At 38.4% G+C, this 23,601-nt stretch overlaps 1 protein-coding gene across 3 annotated transcripts in view; it reads left to right on the plus strand.

Moving 5' to 3' along the window:
* Positions 1-9,949, plus strand: part of PLCL2 (phospholipase C like 2) — a 323,803-nt gene extending 313,854 nt beyond the window's left edge. For all 3 annotated transcript variants that reach the window (XM_027872451.1, XM_027872449.1, XM_027872450.1), the window contains exon 7: positions 9,008-9,949. In XM_027872451.1, the coding sequence (XP_027728252.1) occupies positions 9,008-9,190 (183 nt within the window). In that variant the 3' untranslated portion in view covers positions 9,191-9,949. The remainder of the gene's footprint in view (positions 1-9,007) is intronic.
* The last annotated feature ends 13,652 nt before the right edge of the window (positions 9,950-23,601 follow it).

The raw sequence follows: 23,601 nt of genomic DNA on the forward strand, positions 1-23,601 counted from the left end.
ATCTCTGTCCTCCGTGCCTGGACTGCTCTTGCTCTCCACTTCTCCTTCAAAATCCCTGACTCCCTTCCAGACTCATCTCTGACCTTACCTTCTTCAGGAGGCCTGTCTCGATCCCCTGCCTTCCTGTCCTAGGTCACCTTCCATCTGCTCTGACTGGTCCTTATCTATGCCTGTGGATGTTCATGTCTCCCCATTAGAGTGTAAGCTTCTTGAGAATAGGGCTATTTTGGGTTGTTGTTGTTTAAATTCTCCCGAGTTTAGCAATGTATCCTGCACCTAATAACACTTCACAAATACTCGTTGATTGCTTGAGTGATCCTCTTCTCTTCCCACCTTTGTCTTGAGGTCACTGAGTATTAAAGTTTCAGTGACTTACTTTGGAAAGTCATATGAAATGCTTCTTAGAAATGTCCTCCCTCCTCATCCTCATGAGCCACAGTTGTTGACCCACAAGTTGCCGTTATCTTCTTGGTGGCCTTAAAACTTCTCCTCATGGGCCCTGAAACACAAGATGGCAGCCATGATGGTAGCTTTCAATATGCTGCTCCCTCACTGGACGCATAGGAAGTAACTGGCAGCCAAGAGGTGGTCACTGGCCTATATCGTTACCAAATATTTTCTAGAGGTCAGAATCAGAACCCTCATGATTTGCTCCCAAGGTCATTGAGAATAGAGACCAAATGCAGGACAGTCCTTAGATCACATCACTTATAAAGGTCTAAACAAGACAGAGTTAGACAGTTTCTAAGAATGAAAACACGCCAGAATGTGTTTACAATAAGAATCCCTTAGGCCCAAATCTAAAGTAATAAGTACTTGACTTGATTTACTGTATGTATTTATCTGTACTCATGTTGTGTCCCCCTCAGTAGAACGTAAGCTCCCTGAGGGCAGGGAAGGTGTCATTTTTGTATTAGTATCCACAGTACCTTACAAAGTGTCTGGCACATAGTAATGAATGCTTGTTGAGTTGAATTGAATGAACCAAAGGAGCCAATGCGAAAAGAGACTTGAAATGATGCGCACCAGACAATGAAATATGTGAAGACTTCCTCTAGAGTCATTCATGAACTAGGCAAGTTCACACCCTGAGAAATAACCTGGTGTGGTCCCAGATACACTTAGTAAAATAAAAGGTCTTATGGCACTGTGAACAGCCTGCCAGAGCTGGAGTCAGGAAGACCCAAGTTCAAATGAGACCTCCCATATTTACAGCTATGTGACCCTGGGGAAGTCGCTTCACCTCTGCCTGATTCAGTTGCTTCATCTGTAAAATGGGAATAATGATAAAAATAATGATAGCACTTACTTCTCAGGGTTATTATGAGGATCCAATGAGATAATGTTTGTAAAATGCTTTGCGAACTTTAAAGAGCTATATAAATTGATAGCTATTGTTGTTGTTGTTGTTATTTTAAGGAACATCCTCTTGCTCAGTGACTGCCTGAGGATATAGAGGTTCCTTTGGTCTCATGTTAATGTGGTTCAATAGGAACCAGCGTATGACCTCTGACCAACCTTTAACCTTTAACCTTTCTGGTCCTCAGCTTCCTCCTCTGTGAAATGAGACGAGCGCTACTCAACCTGTTGCTAGATTGTTGTGAGCAAAGCACGTTGCAAAACAATAAAGCCGATTATAAGTGTGAGCTGTTATGTTCATAGCATCATCATCATAGAATCATTTGCATTGTTTACAGGATGCTATAAGGTTCTCAAAGCACTTTACAAATATCATCTGATATTCTGAGACAATTGAAGGACAAACAACCCTGGGAGGTAAATGCTATTATTAACCCCATTTTACAGAGAAGAAAATAGAGGCAGACAGGTGATGTGAGTTGCCCAGGGTTATACAGCTAGTTAGTGTTTGAAGGGGGATTTGAACTCGGGTCTTCCTGACTCCAGGTCCAGTGTTCCATTCATTGAGCTACTTAGCTGCCTCATGGACCTAACGTGGGGCATAGTCCCCAAACAGATTGCCCTAACGGCCTATTTAAGCTTGGGAAACTCAATATTGACCAGGCCGTAGAAGAATGCATTTAGAGCTGGAAAGGATCTTTGAGGTCATAGAGTCCAACTACCCCATTTTACAGGTAAGGAAATTGAAGTCCAGAGCCTTGCCCAGGCTCACACAGCCAGTAAGTGATGAAGGTGAGGTTCGAACCCATGCCTTCTGATTCCAAACCCCAATGTTCTTTTCCATTTTACCACACTGTCATAAGAACATTTTCAGTCGGAACTCATGAATCAGTAATCTTTATGCAAGGGCTAGCCTTGATAAGAGGCAATGTAAGGTGTAAATGGCTAAATAAGGAATTTAGATACTAGGTCTTAAATGGATATCATCCCATTAAAATATGTATTTACATTTTGCAAAGTCTGATAAAAGCAGCAGTTCTAGCAACTTTGGGCTGTACTCACTTTGCACATAGGTGACCACCATTTCTAATTTTGATATTCAATTGATGGCAATTTCATTTGAAGGGGCTGGAAGGATCTCCTTTTAACACGCCATCTTCTGGACTTTCAGGAAACAGAACAAGCAGTCGCCCATTTCTTTCCTAATGTAAGATAAACAATCTTCATCCTCAGTGCATTACATTCTGAGGGTTCTGATGAAATTAAGCCTATCCAACCATTTGTTATTGTTGTTTTCAAATATTGTTTCATTCTTTTCTCATCATACTTACTCCTGGCTCATACATATTCAGTAAATGCCCTTTTCAGTGTCATTTTGGCAAGAATGTTATTGAATATTATCAGTTTCTGACTGCAGCACACTCACCCGGTTCCTGATTTTGTGTCTCATCTCAGCTAATTTCCATAATGATCTCAAACATCAACATTAAAACAGGAACATCACAAATATGATTCAAGTCTCCCATTTTGAGTTATCTCTCATAGTCATAATGTTTGGATTGAGCTTGTTTCTGCTTAAAAAAAAGTAAACAATTTCATTTGAATCTGATGCCTGCGAGGATGAAATTTCCCATTTGTTCTCCCTTATACTCTCATTTTGTTATCAACTGCAGCTGGCTTCCAGTTCATCAAGCAATTAATCAAGAAGTATTATCTTTATTAAGTGCCTGCTATGTACCAGGTACTGTGCTAGGGTTGCCCTCAAGGAGCTTACACTCTGTCAACATCTATATGTAAGTGTAGTGCCCTTTCTAGGGCTATTTTCCCCAGTGTAACCTGAGGCACAAGAGGGGCACTGACTTTTCCTCTCAGATTTTTAGGGGAAACCCTGAGAAACTAGGGTGTTTTTAGTACTGTTCAAGAGCCCCTATCAGGCATGCTATTAACTATTAATTAAACCAATTAACTACTTACCAGCTCCCCAATATCAATTAACCAAATAATTGGGGGGTTATTTTTATTTTTAAAGCTTTTTGATGTTTTGTTTTCATTTTAAAAACATTTACAGATTATCCCCTAATCTATGAGAGATCTTTTGTAACACAGTAAAACAACTGAGTAAAAACATAAGAACACCTCACCAGAAAGTGCCTGCTGTGTTCCAAATGTCTAGTGCCTTCACTTTTCAATTTTTTTTTAATTAACAGAAAGCTTTTTTCTTTCCCTTCCACTCCACTAGGAAAAAAAAAGATGAAAGACAAACAAATTCCTGGTAGCAGATCTGCATAGTCAAGCAAAACAATTTCCCTAATTGGCTGTATACAAAGAGATACGTCTTTTCTGTACCCTAAAAACATCATTTCTCTGTTCAGGAGGAGAATAGCCTGTTTTATCCTGGGTCTTCGGGGATCATGAGTGATCATTGTATTGATCATCATTTGCTTTCAAATTCATTTGTCATTGTAGTGCTGTTGGTGTACAAGTTGTTCTCCTGGTTGTGCTCATTTTATTTTTTATCAGTTTATAAAAACTTTGAAGATTGTTCATTTTTATAATATTGATTTTATAGTATAAGTTATTCTTCTGATCATTTCATTCTGCAATAGTTCATACAAGTCCTTGCATGACTTTTTGAAATCATATGAGTCCTTGTTCCTTATAGCATCGTAGCATCTCGTCACCTTCTGACCGACTGACATTCATATACCACAACTTGTTCAGTCATTTCTCCATTGATAGCCATCTCTTTGGTGTCCCACTTTTTACTACCACAAAAAGAGTTACTATAAATATTTTTGTACATATAAGAACTTCTGTTATTTCTTTGATCTCTTGGGTATAGACCCAGCAGTGGTAGAGCTGGGTCATATGGCGTGCACTGTTTAGTAACATTTTGTGTCTAATTTTAAATTGTTTTCCAGAATGCTGCACCTATTCATAGGTCTACCAACGGTGCATGTTTTCCCACAGTCTCTTTAATATTTATCATTTTCCTTTTTGGTCATCATTGCGAGACTAATAGATGAGAGGTAGAATCTTAGAATTGTTTTAATGTGTATTTTCTCTAATTAGTAGTAATTTGGAGCTTTTGTCCATATGACTATATATAGCTTGGGTTTCTTACCTTGAGAACTGCACAGCTGTAGTCTTAGACCATTTATTAGTTGGGAAATGGCTTTTATTCTTATAAATTTGAATTAGTTCCCTATACATTTTGGAAATGAGACTTTTATCCGAGAAACTTATTTGCAAAGATTTTTTCCTCAATTAATTGTTTCTCATTTAGCTTCGTTGGATTTGTTTGTGCAAAAGCTTTTTAAATTTTATCTAATCTCAATTATCTACTTTATCTTCTGTGATCTTCTTTCTACCTTTTTTGGTCACAAACTTTTCTTCCTCCCAGAGAGGAATGTTTCTCTAATTTGTTAAGGCAGATGACCTTTTATATCCAGGTCACCTATGCATTTAGGATTTATCTTGACATAAGGTGTGAGGTGTTAGCCTAAATCTTATTTTTTCCATGCTGCTGTACAATTTTCTTAGCAGTTTTTATCAGATAGTAAGTCCCTTATCACAGTAGCTGAGGTCTAGATAGGTAGATAGATAGATAGATATTTCTAGATATATAGATATATTTCCTATGTATATATACACATATATATATATATATCTAACAAATATATCTAGTACCTAAGTATTATATACACACATATATGTATATAATACTTAGGTACTAGATGTATTTGCTTCTGTATATCGTATATCCAATCTGTTTCCTTGCTCAATCTCTATTTTTCAACCAATACCAAGCTGTTTTGAGAATTACTGCTTACTTTATAGAATTATGTGAAATCTGATGCTACTAATCCCCTCTTTTCATTCCCACTTTTCATTATTTCCCTTGAGATTCTTGACCTTTTTGCCTCCATAGGAATTTTGTTATTATTTTTTTAGTTCTACAAAGTAATCCTTTGGTAGTTTGATTAGTGTGGCATTGAATAAGTAAATAATCCAGTCAGTATTTTATTATCTTGACTCTTCCTACTCATGAACAAATACTATTTTCCTAATTATTTAGGTCTTTCTTTATTTCTTTAAACAGTGCTTTGTAGTTGTATTTATGTGGTTTTCATGTGTATCTTCATAGCTAGACTCCCAAGCATTTTATACATTCTGTAGTTATTTCAAATGTAATTTCTCATCCAGCTGATTTTTATTGGTATTACACAGTAATGCTGATGATTTGTGTAGATTTTTTTTTGTATCTTTCAAATACACTCAAGTTATTGTTTCCATTTATTTTTTAGTTGACTCTTTGGTTCATAAGCACACCATCGTATCATCTGATCAAATCTAATTGAATAAGTTAACATATAGAAAATGCTTTGTAAACTTTAAAGCACTATGTGAATGCTAGCTATTATTATTATTGTTGTCATTATTATCATCTATAAAAGTTGTTAATTTTGCTACTTCTTTACCCATTGTCATTTCCTGAATGTCTATTTCTTCTCTTATTATAACGGCAAGCATTTCCCATACTGTGACAAATAGGAGTGGTGACAGTGGAGATCATAGTTTTGCCCCTGATTTTTTGGGAAAGGAGTCTAGTTTATCTCCCATGTGTATAATGAATGACGGCACTTGTTTTTAGTGATGTCTATCATTTTAAGCAAAGGTCCATTTATTCCTATGCTTTCTAGTGTTTTTCCTTTTTAACAGAAAGAGGTATTGCATTTTGTTAATAAGCCTTTTCTGCATCTATTGATATAATCACATGGTTTTATGTATTTTATTACTAACATAGTTAATTAGTCTTATAGTTTTCCTAATATTGAACCAGCCCTGCATTCCTAGTATAGAACCAGGACAGAGGCTGTGTGAGTAGAAAGAAGTGATCATCAAAGAATCATCCTGTCCAGACCTTACCTTGAGCTTAATTGATATTTGTCATTAGTTAGAAGTAACAGATTATGTTGGGTAAAAGCCCAGTTATTATTTTTTTAGATATTAAAATGTGTTGTATTATTAATGTTGGGAGGAAAATTTTAAACTGTCCCCAAATCAAGCATCCATTCAATGAAATCTTTAGATATTTTGTACTGGTTTTGAGATGTGAATGTAGTTTTTAAATTAACATGTTCAGTGAATAGCCAAATAAAAAAGGAAAATGAATAAAAGAAAAGCAGTATCCAATCAAACTTAAGCCTGAGAACTGAGGTCTTTTTATAGTCACTAATTAGAGGACTCACATATGACAGGAAAATCAGACATGGTGAGTGGTAAATAGCCCACCACTGTGTTCATTCAGTTCTCCCAGCAGCTTAAAATGGCCCTGCAATTTGTCCCCCCAGGAGCTAAAACTCAATTCTCCTGCAGCTGGCTGCCAGGGAGGGGAAACTGATGATTCTGTAAGTGTCACCTGTCCCCATCCTTTGCAGCTGGCCCTGTGTGTTGGACATCAGGTCTATAGAAGGACTTTACATGAGGGAGGACCACCCAAAGCAACTCCATTGTAAAGAATCTCTGGGTCTTACAGGAATCAAATTTAGGGGTAAACCACAAAGTTTGAAGAAAAAAAGAAGGGGTTGTTCCAGGAAAGGGAAAGGAAAGGGGTGGGGGTTGTGAAGACAATCAAAGAACAAGGAGGAAAGAAGGATAATGTAGCCAATAGAAGAGGTAAGTGAGGCAACAATTGAAGTGAGAAATAAGAGGGATTGTGTGAGTGGAAAGGCATTATGGGTAGGAAGCAAGGAAAGGAGGAAAAGAGCAAAGAGGAGAGAAACAGAAATTGTGAGGGAAGTCAGCCCCACATCAGATTTTCCATTCAATAATATGATCATTTACTGACTAATGTCCATTAATGAACATAAATAGCAACTATAAAGAGCTTAAATTGATGACTAGAAATAGAAACTATAAATAAACCTCATCTAGGACATATATGACTAGAGAGGGAGGGGGACCAGTCATGTAGCAAGAGTGAGGCAGAACTGATGGGCAGCCCTAGCCTTCTGCTGGTATGCAGGAAACATTAAAAAGGCTGGAAACACTGGGTATAACAGCACACGCCTACATCCCTGCACCCAGGGAGTCAGAGTCTGGCCAGACTCTCAAGGTCAGGAGTCCTAAGGTGCCGGGCTATGCAGATTAAGTGTCTACACTAGGGTCATCACCACAGTGGTGAGCCCCTACTAGTGGGGAGCCATTAGATTGTCTAAAAGAAGGTAAACTAGCCCAGGGTTGGAAATGGAGTAGGTCAAACCTCCTGTTCTTCTAGCAAGGGAGAGATAGGGAAACTGAGTTGTTGGGGGTTTTTTTGTTTATTTGTTTGTTTTAAAGAATTAGAGAATAGTTTCCAGCCCATTGGGTAGATCCTACAGAAAGAATGTATGGTAGTGCATGGACAAGAATCTTAGTGGTTGAGAAGATGTGGATAGGTTGTCCTCTCGATAGGCAGCATGGCATCATAGGTGAGCACATTGGGCTTAAGAGTAAGGAAGATGTGGGTTTGGATCCTTCTTTAGATACTTGTTAGCTCTGTGACAGCAGGAAAGCCATTTAACTTCTCTATGGCTCAGTTTCCTCACCTATAAGAAGGAAATAATTATAGCACCTACTTCATAGTGTTGTGTTGAAGGTCAAATGAGATAATGTATTTAGTAAAGCGCTTTACAAGCCTTCAAGTGTTAAACATTGATCATCTTTATTATTATCATATTATTACCAGTAGAATGAGTGTCAATATTTAGGAGATGACAGATAAAAGCAGGGAATATTAACCTTTTTTTCATCATGGACCCCTTTGGCAATCTAGTAAAACGTATGGGTAGGCCTCTTCTAAGTATTATGTTTTACATAAAATAAAATATTTAGGATTACAGAGGAAGTCAATTATATTGAAATACAATTGTCGAAATATTTTTAGAACCATGTATTAAAGTATAAATCAACACAAGGTCTCCAGCTTAATTTGACCAAATAGTCCTTTTCTCAAATTTTCTAAATTTCTAATTTCTCTAATTTTCTCACAGTTCACTGAACACATTTGCCACTATCATCCCCACACAAAAAGTAGGAATTTCTCTGCTTCACTGAATCTCTGAGATGAGCAAATAGAAGATCCAGGCCTGAAATCCTGCCATCCTAGCTAAGCGGGGTCCTCAGGGAGTCTTACTGTCCCATTGGGTCATAAAAAGTCTAAATATTTGGTTATAAAATATTTCCAAGGGCACAAAATGTTGAGTAACAGCTCTTAACCTTTGTGGGAAAGATGTTATTGGCTTCAAAAAAGTAAATTTTAAAAGAAAGAAAAGTTGGGGGAAGAATGAGAAATAATACAAGAAAGAAAAGTAAGAGTGTGAAAGGTCAAGGAAATGATGTACATGGGGAGACTTTTCTTCCCAGACAGATTGCATCTTTATTTCCCAGACTCCTTCAGAAATGCTATTGAAAACAGTTTGGGGGAAAAAACAGACTCCTGTTTTCTGGAAGTTGATCCAACCATTTGGATGCAATGCCAGAGAGAAAGAAATATATGGTATCTCCCTACCTCAAAATATTTTGGTTAGGGTGGACAAACTGCCTCCTTTCCAGGCTGCTGTGGCAGAAACACCCATAACTAATATCTGTGCGTTTGTTCTTCCAGGGACAGGCTGATCTTCTGAAATATGCTAAAAATGAGACATTGGAGAACCTGAAACAAATCCATTATGCCGCTCTCTCCTGTGGACTGAATAAACCAGGCACTGAAAACTCGGACTCAGCCCCCAAGACGAGGAGGAGCCTGGAGGTCATCCCGGAAAAAGCCAACGATGAGAACGGAGAATGATGGAGCTCTCGCCTAGTCATTATGGAGTTTATAACTCTAGGACCAACTGTAGGCACACGGGACAGACACTGGCTTTGCACTCACTAATGAAAATTCTATTTGGAATCTTAAAGCACAACTGGAATAGTTCGTTGCAGTCTATTACAACTGTGAATGTACGTAGCAATTCTGCTTGTGAAGGCGAATAAATTGTTTCAAAAGAAATTATGTTACTGGCCAAAATATACTATATTTGTGTAACAGATGTCATAATTCAGTAACAGTGCAAAGAACAGATCATTCATCGTAGTTCCATTGAGAAACAAACTCGTTTTTCTTGAACAAAAGCAATTACAGTTGGCGCGGCTTGACAAATGGTGTTAGGGGCGGGGGGATTTAGAACCGACCCATTTTTCTGGATGTGTGATTTTCTGCTGATCTGAGGTATTAGGGTGACAAATGATTTGGGGGGGGTATGCTTGCTGAGCCATAATTAAAAAGGAGAATGTAATCAGACGGTGCTCCCTGAAGTCTCGGGGCACTCTGGGAGAGCCCGTGGGGTACAAGGAAGAAGAGCGAGCAATCGGTCCTCGGGCCCCCGTCTCCAGATGCGCGTGATTTCTGCCAGAGCGTTTCTGCAAACTTGTCTATTGAATGTACGAGCGACCAAACTGCAGCAACACATTGTAAATAGTTTTTCATTGTGTGAAGTGATGTGTTCACATTAAAAAACAAAGTTTTATGATATTTCTCCCACACCAGTAAAAGCTTTTAACTAAATTTTAACTTTTTTATTTATTTTCTAGTTATAAAAAAAATGATGACTTTGAAGAGAGTTGTTTAGAGCAATGAGAAGTCCATTGACTGGCCAAGGTCCCACATGTCAAAGGCAGGACATGAATGTAGATCTGCCTACGTTCTGAGGCCAGCTCTCCATCTAGCCTATTACTTTTTTTTTTTTTTTTGAGGCAGTCAGGATGAAGTGACTTGCCCAGGGACACACAGTTAGTAGATATCTGGGGCCAGAGTTGAACTCAGGTTCCCACTGACTCCAAGGCTGGTAGCTCTGTCCACTGGGTCACCTAGCTGTCCATATCCAACTACTTTTAAGAAGAGATAATACCTCAGCCAAGAGGTTAGTCGACCATGTATCTCTGGGTTGTTTTGGCTTCATTTTTATTATAAGGTTTTTGATGATTTTAGTTCATGGGGACTGATTGATGTCCAATCTTTCAGCCCTTAGCTCAATGCCTCTGATGGGCCAGTCAGCCAAGGATGCCCCAGCCCAGTAGGAGAAGGCAGAAGGAAATCAGAGGACTGAGAGGAGACGACACTGTTGTGTAGCTAAGTTAGGTTTTTAATCGAACAACCAGTTTTCACAAATCAGTGAGTCTCTGATCCATTTCTTTACTTGAGACTGCATAACCACTTATACCAAACCAAGATGGCTTTCAGTATTTTGAAAGATTAAAAGCTCTCAACACCTTCCCTGGCCCCATCTGGAGAGAATGAAGGAGGGGAAAATCAGCAGTGTTCCTGGTTATCTGTTAGAGATGTGAATTCTACTAACATTGAGGGGTCGCAAGGGGAATACATAAGTATGCAAAGGATTTGTGTCTGTTAGCATGGGAAATTCCTGGTACCAACACAGATCCCTCTCACAATCTGCCAGTGACTGAGGAGATGAGTCCTGAGAGTTTCCTGAGCCTCAATAAGGTTGAGTGACTTACAACCAATTAAATCAATAAACATTTATTAAGTGCCTGCTATGTGCCAGGCACTGTGCTAAGCTCTAGGGAGACAAAAAGAGGCAAAAAAAAATCCTTCATCTTGAGGAGCTTACAATCCCATAGGGAAGACAACAAATAAACTATAAATTATATACAGGATAAATAGAAAATAATTGAGAGGTTAAGAAAGGATTCTAGTACAAGATGGGATTTGAATTGGAATGCAAAAGAAGCCAGGGAAGTCAGTAGTCAGAGAGGAGGAAGGAGAGTGTCCCAGGTATGGAGGACAGGCAGAAAAAAATGCCTAGAGCAGGAAAATGGAATATCTTGACCATGGGACAGCCAGGAGGTCAATGTCACTGGACCAAAGAGTATATGTCAGGGAGTAAGGTGTAAGAAGACTGGAAAGGTAGGAGGGGCACCTTTAAAGGACTTTGAATGTGAACAGATGATTTTTTTATTTGATCTTGGAGGTAATAGGGAGCCAGGGAAGTTTATTGAGTAGGTGGGTGGTGTGGTCACTTGACCATACACTTGAGGAAGATCACTTTGGTGGCTGACTAGAGGATGGACTGGAGTGGAGAGAGCCTTGAGGCAAACGAACCCTCCAACTACTATTGCAATAATCCAGTTGTAAGGTGATGAGGGCCTGCACCAGAGAGGTGGTGGCAGAGGAGAGAAGGGGACATACTCAAGAGATGTTGAAAAGGTGAAATCAACAGGACTTGCCAACAGATTGGATATGGGGGCTGAGAAATAGTGAGGAATCCAGGATGACTCCTAGGTTGTGAGCCTTGGGGGACTATGAAGATGGCAATGCCCTCCACAGTAATAGGGAAGGGGAGGATTTGGGGAAAGATAATGAGTTTAGTTGAATTTAAGATGTCAACTGGACATCCAATTTGAAATGTCTGCAATGCAGTTAGAGATGCAAGATTGGAGGTCAGCAGAAAGATTGGGGCAGGATAGGTAGATTTGAGAATTATCAGCATTAAGATGGTAATTTAACTCGCCAAATGAAATAGTATAAAAGGAAAAGAGAAGGGGGCCCAGAACAGAACCCTGAGAGACAGCTATAGTTAGGAGGTGTGCTCTTGAAGAGGATCCAGCAGAGGAGACAGAGAAGGAGTGGGCAGAGAGGTAGGAGGAGATCCAGGAGAAAGTCATGTCCCCAACACCTACAGAGTATCAAAGAGGAGAGAGGCAACAGTGTCAAAGGCTGCAGAGACGGCAAGGAGAGTGAGGACTGAGAAAAGGCCATCGGATTTGGCAGCTAAGACATCATTAGTAACTTTGGAGAGCAGGTTCAGTGAAATAAGGCCAGAAGTGGGATTGTGAGGGGTTAAGAAGAGAGTGAGAGGAGAGAAAGTGGAAGCCCCAATTGTAGATAGCCTTTTCAAAGAGTTTGACCACAAAAGGCAGAAGAGATATAGGATAATAGCAGGGATGGAAGGATCAAGAGAAGTTTTTATTTTTGAGGATCAGAGAGACATGGGCATGTTTATAGGCATTAGGGAATGAGCTAGGCAGACAGGGAGAGACTGAAAATAAATGATCGAGTGAGGATGACAGAGGAAGCAATCTGTTGGAGGAGACAAGATGGAATGGGATCACTTGAGCAGGTAGGAGGGGTTAGCCTTGCTAAGGCGTAGGGCCACCTCACCATATGAGACGAGTGAAGGAGGAAAGGCATTTGAGTGATAAGAGATGAGGAAGAGAGGAGAAGAGGGGGCTTATGATAAAAGTTTGTTCTATACAATAGAAGACAAGGTTCTCACCTGAGAGGGTGGGGAAGTAGGAGCCATGGGAGGTTTGAGAGATGAAAATGTTTGGAAGAGCCCCTGTGCAGAGTGGGATAGAAACAAGATCAGTGCTTAAGTATTTAAAGGCAGAGGAGAGACTAGACCTTTTCTGATTGGCCCCAAAGAGCAAAACCTAGGAGCAACCAATGGAAGTTATAGGGAAACAGATTTCAACTCAACATAGAAAAATACTTAGAGCTGCCCCCAATGGAGTGGGCTGCCTTATAGAGCATAGTAAACTTCCCATTGTGAGTGGCCTTGGAACACAGGCCACATGACCATTTGTCAGGGATATTTTGGGGAGGATTTAGCAGATGGCTTTGGCTTTTGAAATCAAGGCTAAAATGAAGGTTTCTTCCAATGATGAGATTCTATTATTATCCCGAATTCATTATAATCTCCCCCCCACACACCCCTATGCCTCATTGAAAGGAGTCAATATTATTGACAGAAATTCTTCAGATAAAGTAGGCATCACACACGCATACAATTGAAGTTGACGCCAAAGTAGTTTTAGTTTAAATTTGAATATTGTATTGATCATGTATTTTTCTTTTTTTCTTGGATAGTTGAGGTGAGCTTTTGCTAGCAATGTTCCATAATGGACCATGTTTTTACTGTTGCATAATTGACTCAGAGACATAAAGAATACAAGATCTCACTATGATTCTAGTTTGTTGACTGCTTCAGTTTCAATGGCCCTCTTCTAACAAGTCATCTTTAATGTATACGTCAAAATTATATAAAGTTTCTTGAAAGATATAATAGCAGAGACAACCTTCCAGTGCTATGGTGATGATCCCAATGGCCTTATTCAATGCACTTCCGATGTAGTCAATATCAAGGAAGAGATAAATCAGGAAGAAATATGCTAAACAAATGTGTTTACTAATGTCTTAGAGGAGATTCAGTGCATGGTACTGGTTGAGTTGGGATGGCCTTTGGGTCCTCTGGATGGGACACTGTGCTAATAGCATCAAGGGCCTGATCCTCCTAAATTACACCATAATCACTCAAAAGAATTTGGCCCAGCCATCCACATGTTGTATTATGGATAATAGATTTGGTCCTGAATTGAATATGACAAATTGGGCTAGAGTGCCTCTAAAAACTTAAGTGATTTCACTGACACTAATCTACTCATTGCTGAGTTCAAGTCTAGGCTTAGATACTTGCTAGCTGTGTGACCTGGGACAGATCACTTAATCTCTATCTGCTTGTTTCCTGAACTGTAAAGTGGGGTTAATCATAGCACCCATCTCATAGGGTTGTTGTGAGGATCAAATGATATATTTGTAAAGTGCTTAGCACCGTCCAGTCAATGATATGCAGCTGAATGGACAGCCTACAGATCTCACCAGATAGATGATATGTGTGAGTGTGCATATATACATACACATATACATACGTAGATACATACGCACATACATATCTACATATGTGTATCTAGATATATATATATACACACACACATATCTGTCTGTATGAGTATATATGCACGCATGTGTGTGTCTTGAACAAATGCAGCAAATGAACAATGAATTGAGCCCACAATTGAACAAGAGGAGAAAGGAAGGCTGAATTGCTTTTGGGAAAGTGCAATGTTCTTTCAATGACTCTGAGCTTCCCCCTTCATCAAAGACCTCTTTTTAGTTCATTCTCCCAATGTTGTATGGCTGTAAGTCATGAAATCCTACCATCTCTGAAGAACTGAAATTGAGGATCACCCAAAGGGCAAGGGAGAGATGGGCCATAGGCAGGAAGAGGCTGCAGCACATTGCAAACAAGAGATTACAAAGAAGTTGGGGAAATGATGGCATCCAAGAAATGTATTGAGGAAAGAGGAGATCAGGTGTGCACACAGCAAGAGTAAGGGCCAGCTGGTGGATGAGCCCATGCTCCATTTGGTATTTTCTCAATGTCAAGAAAACACGAGGCATGCTAAGAGGACCTAGCTAAGAGGAATTTCACAGGAAGGGCAAGTATAGATGGGCTGTAATCATCATCATTGAGGGGAATACCCAAATGGATGGGATCATGGATCTATTTAAGGACTGAATATTTCTCATGTTAAGTACAAGAATATTTATTAGACGGGAAACCAGGGTTAGGGTAATAACATCAACAACAAGGAAATGCTAGAAAGAGCAATAATAATGAGGGTTGCAAAAAATATAAATCTAGTGGCCAGAATTATATACCAGAAGCTCATTATCCTCCATAAATTAACAAATCTTCATACTAAAATACAGAACTCAAACTATCCTGGAGAATTCAATAAGATTGAAGCACTATCACAGACAAAAGTGTTGGCCACACATTTTTAATAGATATTGCCGTACTGAATATTCACAATCTCCAAATTGTGTGAAATGAAAAAAAAGCCAAAATATAGAGACCTAGCAGAAGGAATCAAAACCATGTGGTAACAGGATGTGGCAAATCCCATCATCCTGTCTGCTGCTGGTGTTCTCACGCAGTAAGTCTAAAAAAGATGAGTTTGCAAATCAATATTTTATTCAATTTCTAAAATCAAGACTATGTCCACCTGTGCAACAATCTTTAGAACATTAAATAGAAGAGTATTAAGACAGTGATTTCCAAGCCCATTTCTATCTGTATTCCATAAAAAATGAGAATGATAAGATGATGATGACAATAATCACATCTGACATTTATATGATGCTTTAAAACTTACAAAGCATATCACATACATTTTCTCCTGCTCTTCTTGGTTTTCACCCATGATTATGGATGAGTGTTCCTTTGCTCAAACCTAACTGGCCTCTAATCCTGCAGTATGCTCATTAGCTTCATCTAACCAAATGAAGGATAACAATACAAGTCATTGGCATCTCTAAATGTTAGTATTCTCTGTGGTAGTGTAATGGTCTGTCTCATTGTATCTTTAAATCCTACTTCTTTGATCTTTGGTGAATCCATGATCGCAACAGACTCTTTATTCCCTCCACTAGTAGAGATCACAGCCCTTTTACAAATTCTCACCCTGTATAACTCTTGTCCACGTCTTTCTACATATAACCCTCTAGAGAGGATCTGCCCAACACACTGGAGGTCTTTGACCTCTTGGGTCGAGATTTTGTGTCATCACATAGGAAGTGGACCATCGATGCTCAATATATGTCTGGCTTACCTCCTTTTTCAGTTACATCTATCTCTGATGATGTCTTTTATGCCACTTTGCCCTCACAAGTGATCTTTGATAAAATGCTGTGCTGGATATTATCTCACCACATGTCTTTCCATTGGGTTTCCATGGGAATCATCTGTAATTATGATTCTGAGGTCTTATTATTCCATAAATCACAGCTACATAGAGATAGCTCAGTAGAAGAATAATTCAATACTTCAAGGATCAATGATTTCATCAGTGTGTGTTCTCCTTACTCCTACACAGATTGGGGCCCTTCTTTAATTTATTAAATGGTCTTTAAGAGTTACTTTGCCCAAAATATTTGTCATCCAGCAGCCTACCTGTAACCTCTAAAACTTGACTCATCTGGGCCAACACATGTAGTTTCTCATTAGATCCTTATTCAAAGCCTTCCTGACTTAGTAAGATTTGCCAAAGCTGGCATTCCACTGGCATAGCCTTCAAGAACCCAGCTATACTTTTGCACTGTGATGAGATATCATAGTTGGACTTTAATGAAGTAAACATCATCAGGAAAATATTGGTGTCAGAAAGATATGGAATGAATAAGCATTTAAGTGATTACCATGTACCAGGCACTGTGCTAAGCACTTTACAAATATTATCTCATCTGATCCTCACAACAACCCTATGAGATGGGTGCTATGATTAACCCCACTTTACAGTTCAGGAAACTGAAGCAGATAGAGATTAAGTGATCTGCCCAGAGTCACACAGTTAGCAAGTATCTAAGGCTGACTTTGAACTCAGCAATGAGTAGATTGGCATCAGTGGAATCACTTAAGTTTTTAGAGGCATTCTAGCCCAACTTATCATATTCAATTCAGGATCAAACGTATTATCCATGATACAACATCTGTGTGTATGTGTATATGTGTGTGTATATTCACACAATACACACACATATATACAATGCATACATATATGTATATATCTATACCCATATACAGGTATATGTATTATGTGTGTATGTGTACATATCTAAACAGATGGTGTGTGAATATATATGTATGTAAGTATGCATGTGTATCTATATGTATATAGACCATCTGTTGAAGATAGATAGCTCTTAGATGGGGTATATGTATATTCATATATATATATGAATGTCTATTCATATATAGTGAAATAACTCAATAGGTTGCCTCTCTAAGTGTGTGTTAGAATCTGGGCAGTATGCATTCTCTATCCACTTTGTTTTTCCAGTATGGATTGCTAGGATATCCTCTTGAATGACTGTAGAGGTCCCTAAGAAGCCTCTGTAGCATTCTAGAGCTTATCACAGTACAGTATCATTCACAAACAGGAACATTCTAAGGTCCTTTCCTGCCCTTGTTACTGGATCCTTCTTCTATTTGGACTTTGCACAGGATATCATCCATAACAATAGAAAGCACTCAAAGTGAGTATGTCTCCTTGTTTTTTGTCTTCTTGATGTCAATACCTAGTAGATCATTGAACAAAGTCACCTGGGGTTATGTTTGTATATCCCTTTAGTTTTTAAATCTTGTAAGGGTGTAGACTTTATTTTCAGCTTGAATTTATCATCCCAAATGCTTAATAAGTCATTTGTGAGCTTTGGTACTACCTATTTTCTGTTACAAGCATGCAACTTTTAGCCCAATAGGTGGGAAGACCTCTTAAACCCAAATATTTCATTATTTTGCCTCAACAAAAACATGAACTGGAAATATAGCTAAGACAGGGAGAAATTGTAACTCTTCATGGGCTGGTTCTTTGCATTAGCCTAAGAAGAGATTCAGTCCTTAACCATCACGGAGTGAGGTGCATCAATAACGTGAACAAGGGGCAAGATGGAGAAAATTTTCCAGCTCCCAAGCACCTTCATAGTAAACCTTTTCAGTGAAAATCCACATTGTGAGAAGCTGTAACTTCTATCCATATTCAAGGGCAAAAATGAATCACAAAGCTATTAGGCACTATTTTAATTTTAGTTATACCCCAACTCTCCCTCTTTGTGCTCAATTAATATAGATAATTGAATTGATGATGATGATAGATTTTATATGTGTTTTGTGTGTATACATACCCATAATAATAATAGGATTTGCTCAGATTTATTTTTGGGGGGGGAGTAATTTAACAACAACTTTAAAATATTGAATTACATGTTGTAGCTAATATTGAATAATTAGTTAACATTGAATAGGATAATAGGATAATGTTAGCACTTACTCATTAATTCTTAATCTTCAATGTAAAGCAAAATGTCTCTTTTTCTGGGGTGATTGTAGAAAAGATATTCTCTTTCTATTTACAAGATACCCTCAATCGGGTTGGCAATCCACAACTTATTTTTCATTCCACTGAATTCTACTCCTTCCCCTCTGCCTTATCTCTCTAAAATTAATGTCAAATATTCATCTTAAAATTTCAATACGTTAGTGTTCACTAAAAGAAAATAATTTCCCCATATTATTTTCCATTTGATTCAAGAATAAATTCAATAGTTCAATAAACATTTACTAACCATCCCCTACACCCAAGGTGTTGTGTTGGTATTGAGTATAAAATGACAAAGACGGCAATATTCCAACATTCCTTCAAGCCCTCTATGTGTGACTTATTCAACAAACTGACTAATGTGATTTAGGCTATCCTTCTGTCAGTTAAGTGCTGTACTGGTTAGCGAGTCAAAGGCAACTTAAAGAATATATTTAGTAGAATTTCACAAAGGTCATTCTTGAGGTTAATACTACAGTGTATCTATTCATGGACAATTGAGACATATGTTTTTGGAGTATACTTAGCCACCTTCTCTCCCATGCTTGCCTGCCACAGGTAGGACTGAGCTGGGAAGAAAGAAGTCAGATCTAGGAACAAAGGAACTGAGTGTGTGCATGTCAGAATTTGTGTGTGTATGCAAATGTGGGTCTGATTCTGTCTTAACTACCTTCCCAAGCCAAACATAAATTATTTTTGACTATCTGTTGTATTAAATTATCTTTGCCTCTCTTTCCCTCACCAAGCATGGATCATCTGAGTTCACCGTGTTCTAGTAATATTTTTTTTAATGACTTAGATGAATCATAGAATCTTCAAGGCAGAAGAGACATAAACATAAAATGAGCTATGACTGGATTTGTACATGGTTAACAGAAGAGGTTGAGAAGCTCTTGGTGGTAAACTAAATATGAGTTCCTTGGACTAAATATTCATCATGAAAATGCAAAAGGAAATGTAGTAACTGCAGTGTTCCATAAAGTATGTCACCAAAGGAGATTCTCTTCTTGATATAATAAAGGTTGGACCAGATGACCTCTAAGGTCCCTCCCAGCTCTGATGGGCTAAGAGTTAATAACTTATGGATTCCTTATGGCTACTTACATGAAAAACAAGGTTAGATACCAGTCTTCCTAGAATGTTATCATTGCAGTCTAGTTTGTAGGCAGGGGAATGGATTTGACACCTTATCAGTATTCATTATGATTCTAAGACTCCCAACACAAGTGAAAACCTATGCATACAATATAAATTATGTGATAAACAGGAAGTTCAGAAAATTGAACTACTTTGATTGAATGAACTATCCAGTACTAGGGACTAAATTTGTGATTTCATTGTCATAAAGAACTCCCAGATGAACAAACTCCCTATACCAATGCAAGTTAGCACCTGTGAATCTGAGAGAGTTGCCTAGAATACTGAGAAGTTGAGGGATTTGCATAGGGTCATGTAGCCAATACATGTCAGAGGCTAGACTTGAACCCAAGTCTTCATGGCTTTATGCCCAACTCTCTATCCATTATGTCACTCTGCTGCCCTTTTAAAAGAGTTTGGACCAGATCTCTGTTGACTTAATGAGTGATTAAATTTTTTTTGGACATAACAACTCATGGATATCATCTACTATATCATGGAGAAGGTTTTTAAACCAAATTATTTATGTTATCTGCCCAATTAATGTTTAAGAAGATTTGGAAGAATCTTTCCAAAGGCAAAATATACTAAGGCTAAATAAACCAGAAACTTTGATTCTGGCTTTGACATCATGCCTTATAAGGATCAGTTGATGGAACCTGGAATGTATAGCCTAGAGAAGAGAAACCTCAGCCATGTTCATGTCTTCAAAGGGATGGAAGAGGAATCACATCTGTTCTGCTTGGATTGAGATGCCAGAATGGATTAATGGGTGGAAATTGTTGGGAGACAGATGTAGGCTATCAAAGGGAAATTTTTCTAAGATTGTCAATGGATAATCTTCTTACACACTTGGTCATTCCTACTTTTCAAAGAAGGAAAGAGACATGCTTCATAAAATCATAGAATCCCAGAGTTGGAAGGGTTCTCTGAGGTCATCTACTCAGATGCATACATGAACAAGAATGCCTGTACATCATACCCAACCAAAGATCATCCAGTCTATGGGTGAAGATTTGATGGAGAAGGAACCCACCAACTCCTGTAGCAACCAATTCCATTTTGGAATTACTCTAATTTTGGGGAAGATTTTCCTTATATCAAGCCTAAATCTCCTTCTCTGTAACTTCTGCCCACTGCAATTTGTTCTACACTTGACTGCCAACAGAACACATCTAATCCTTCTTCTAGGTGACAGCTTTTCAAGACAGCTATCACATCACCTCTCTTATGTCTTCTCTTTTCTAGGCTAGACATTGCCAGATCCTTCAACTGGCCCTTATAAGGCACAATTTTGAGGCCTTTCACCATCTTGGATGCTCAACTCTAGACCCTCTCCAGCTTATCAGTGTTCTTCTTTCACTGTGGTTCCTAGAACTGAACACAGTCTCCTACACATGGTCTGACCAGGGTAGAGTACATTTCCCTCTAAAGAGCTGATTATGACTTTCTTAATGGTATGATTCCAAAGGAGACATCTCAAAAAACCACCATCATTAAAATTCAATGAAAGCAAACCCTTAGGATTCATTTCAAATGACATCTCAACATTAGTAATAGACATGTATAATTTCAGTCTGTAATGTTCTAGATTTCTCCAAGAAATGAACATGTACAATTATTGCCTTTTCCCAGTTGATAGGTACTCTATTTAGGAAAGATTTTGGTTCATGTGGATTTGTATCACTTCCCCATATATCTTAGCTAGACAACCTTTTTCAGATATATTTGCTATAAAGATTTTTTCCCCGTCAGTATCTTTTCTTCTTAGTCTAGCTAAATTGATTGTGTTTGTGCAAAAGCACTTTAAGTATATGCGATCAAAATTGTCTATATTATCTTCAATGGTTCCATCTATCCTTTGTTTAGGAATCTTCCCTATAGCCCTAATTGTGAAAAATTCCTTATTCCAATCTCCTCTATTTTTTTATATCACCTTTTATATTTAGGTCACATATCCATTTGGAGCTTAATGTATTATATGGTATCAATAAATCAATCAGTAAGCATTTATTAAACTCCTACTACGTGCTAGGCACTGTACTAAATGCTGGGTATAAATTGATAATCTATACCTAATTTTCACAAAACTGCTTTCCAGTTTTCCTTGTAGTTCTTGTTGCAAAAGGACTCTTTATGTTTGTAGTTCATGTTTCTGTATTTATAAAATATTAGGTGAGGGCTTCTGCTTCTTGCCTACTTTATCAGGTTTCATTTATCAACTTTTCAGTTATTTAACCAACACCAAATAGTTGTGATGATTAGTGCCAAGTATCATCTCCAGGCCTGTAATGAACTACTCTGGAACCCAGGAGAAGTGCAACAAAAAGTGTCCTAGACTAGTGGAGATAGTAAGGTAAGGTGATAGAGGGAAACCTTTGGGAAAATTCCTTGGTCTTGGGCTATATGGCCCCATGGTGGGGGAGAGGAGGAACATATTAACTCTGGGAGTGTTGACTATGACGTCACTACCAGGGAGTGCCTTGGGAAAAGCCTTGGTTTCTCCATCCTAGTTATGGCTCTAATTAGATCCATATATTTTTCTAGTTTGGAATCACCATTCCTCCTCATGGCACCTCCAGGAATTTAGTCTAGGAAAACATTTTTTTTTGCCCATTTTCACTTAGTTCAGAAAATCCAATTTTTATGAAGCCTTCTCCACCTTCATAGAATGGATATGGAGTCAAGACTGAGAATTTTTCTTTCATTTCTATTAACAGTTGTTGCCTTTTAAATAAAGAAGGTCCTTTGAAGAGCTGCAGTTTTCTGCAGACTATCTATTTAGGTGTATAAATTATGCAGGCAAGTCACCTTTATAACCCATAGGACATTCAGAATTCCAGCTCACACACAGTTCTGCTGGTGGAATGTTTTCTGGATGATTTAAGTATGCTAATAAACTCCACCAACCATATGAGATTATTAAATGTTATATAACTTTTCATTGGAACACATTGAAAGCTTCAGGAATATTGAATGCTTTCATGGATGAACATCTGCTATCCTAACTTGTATAAATTCTTAGAATAGTCACATCTTTCTGCGATTATAGATGACACAAAAGCTGGAAGAGAGAGCTAACACACTAGACGACAAACTAGATTTTAAGAATCATTGGCAGGCTAGAGCATTTTGTCAAATGGAATGAGACTAAATGTAATAGGGATAATGTAAAGTCTTTACATGGGTTCAAAAAATAACCTTCCCAAGTACAAGATAGAGGTTATGTGTCTGGACAGTGGTTCAGGTGAAAGAAATTTGGAGATTTTTAGCAACTCTAAGCTTAATATGAGTCAAAAGTATGATAGATCATTTAAGAAAACTAATACAATCTTAAACTATATTATATTAAGAGAGGCCTAGGATCTGGGACTAGGGAGGAAATAGCTTTGCTGTACTCTGCCCTGGTCAGATCATGTACTGGTCCAGTTTGGGTCCCCACATTTTATTAAGAGCATGAATAAATTGGAGAATGTCCAGAAGACAGTAAACAAGATGATGGAGGACTTCTATTTTATGCCACACGAGAATTAGTTGAAGACTCTAGGCATGTTTCATCAAGAGGAGAGGTTGAGGCATGGGCATGATGATTGTCTTCTGGTATTTGCAGGACCATCTTGGGGAAGAGAAATTAGACTGGTCCCAAAGACCATAGGGCTTTCTTCCTAACATGCTTAACTCAATCTTTCTGAGACCCTCTTCTATCCTCTTCTTAGCTGGGTAGTTAGAGAGGGGAATAAATTCTTATCCATAACTTGGGTCATAAGTCTTGCATATTTGTTTTTCAAAAAGAAACCATCCAGTCTTAGGCAGGAAACACTCCATGTGGAGGAAGAACTAAGAGAAAGGAAGAAGCAAATGTAAGCTCCATGTAAGGGAAAACAAACTTCCTAATGATCAGGGCAATTCCCACGTGGGACGGGTTATATCAGAAGTTAGTGGATACTCCTCTCTTGAGGTCTTTAAACAAGTTCCCCAGTACATAGCAGAGGGGGTCTTTTTCAAGAATGGGTTGGACTAGATGGGATCTGAGGTTCTTCCAACTCTGAAATTCTGATATTCAGAAATAAAATAACATAGATGAAAGGGCTTTGTAACTTGAACTTGCTATCTACAAAGACAAGGCGGTATTTTTGTTATGACGTATGGGCTGCCAGAATGCACTGGGGACCTGAAAGAGCAAATGTGCCTTCCCAAGCTCAACTTCCAGGGAGCTGGATGGAGGCAGGGGGAAGGATGGAGCCCAAGAGGAAATGAATGTGGCAACAGAGACCCCTCGGGCAATGGGAGATGGGGGATGGTGGTAGTGGAGGCAGAGGCTTCATCAGAAAGAAACTGAAATTA

The sequence above is a fragment of the Vombatus ursinus genome, unplaced genomic scaffold (genome assembly GCF_900497805.2).
Source record: "Vombatus ursinus unplaced genomic scaffold, bare-nosed wombat genome assembly UNPS02014799.1, whole genome shotgun sequence".
Lineage (NCBI taxonomy): Eukaryota > Metazoa > Chordata > Mammalia > Diprotodontia > Vombatidae > Vombatus > Vombatus ursinus.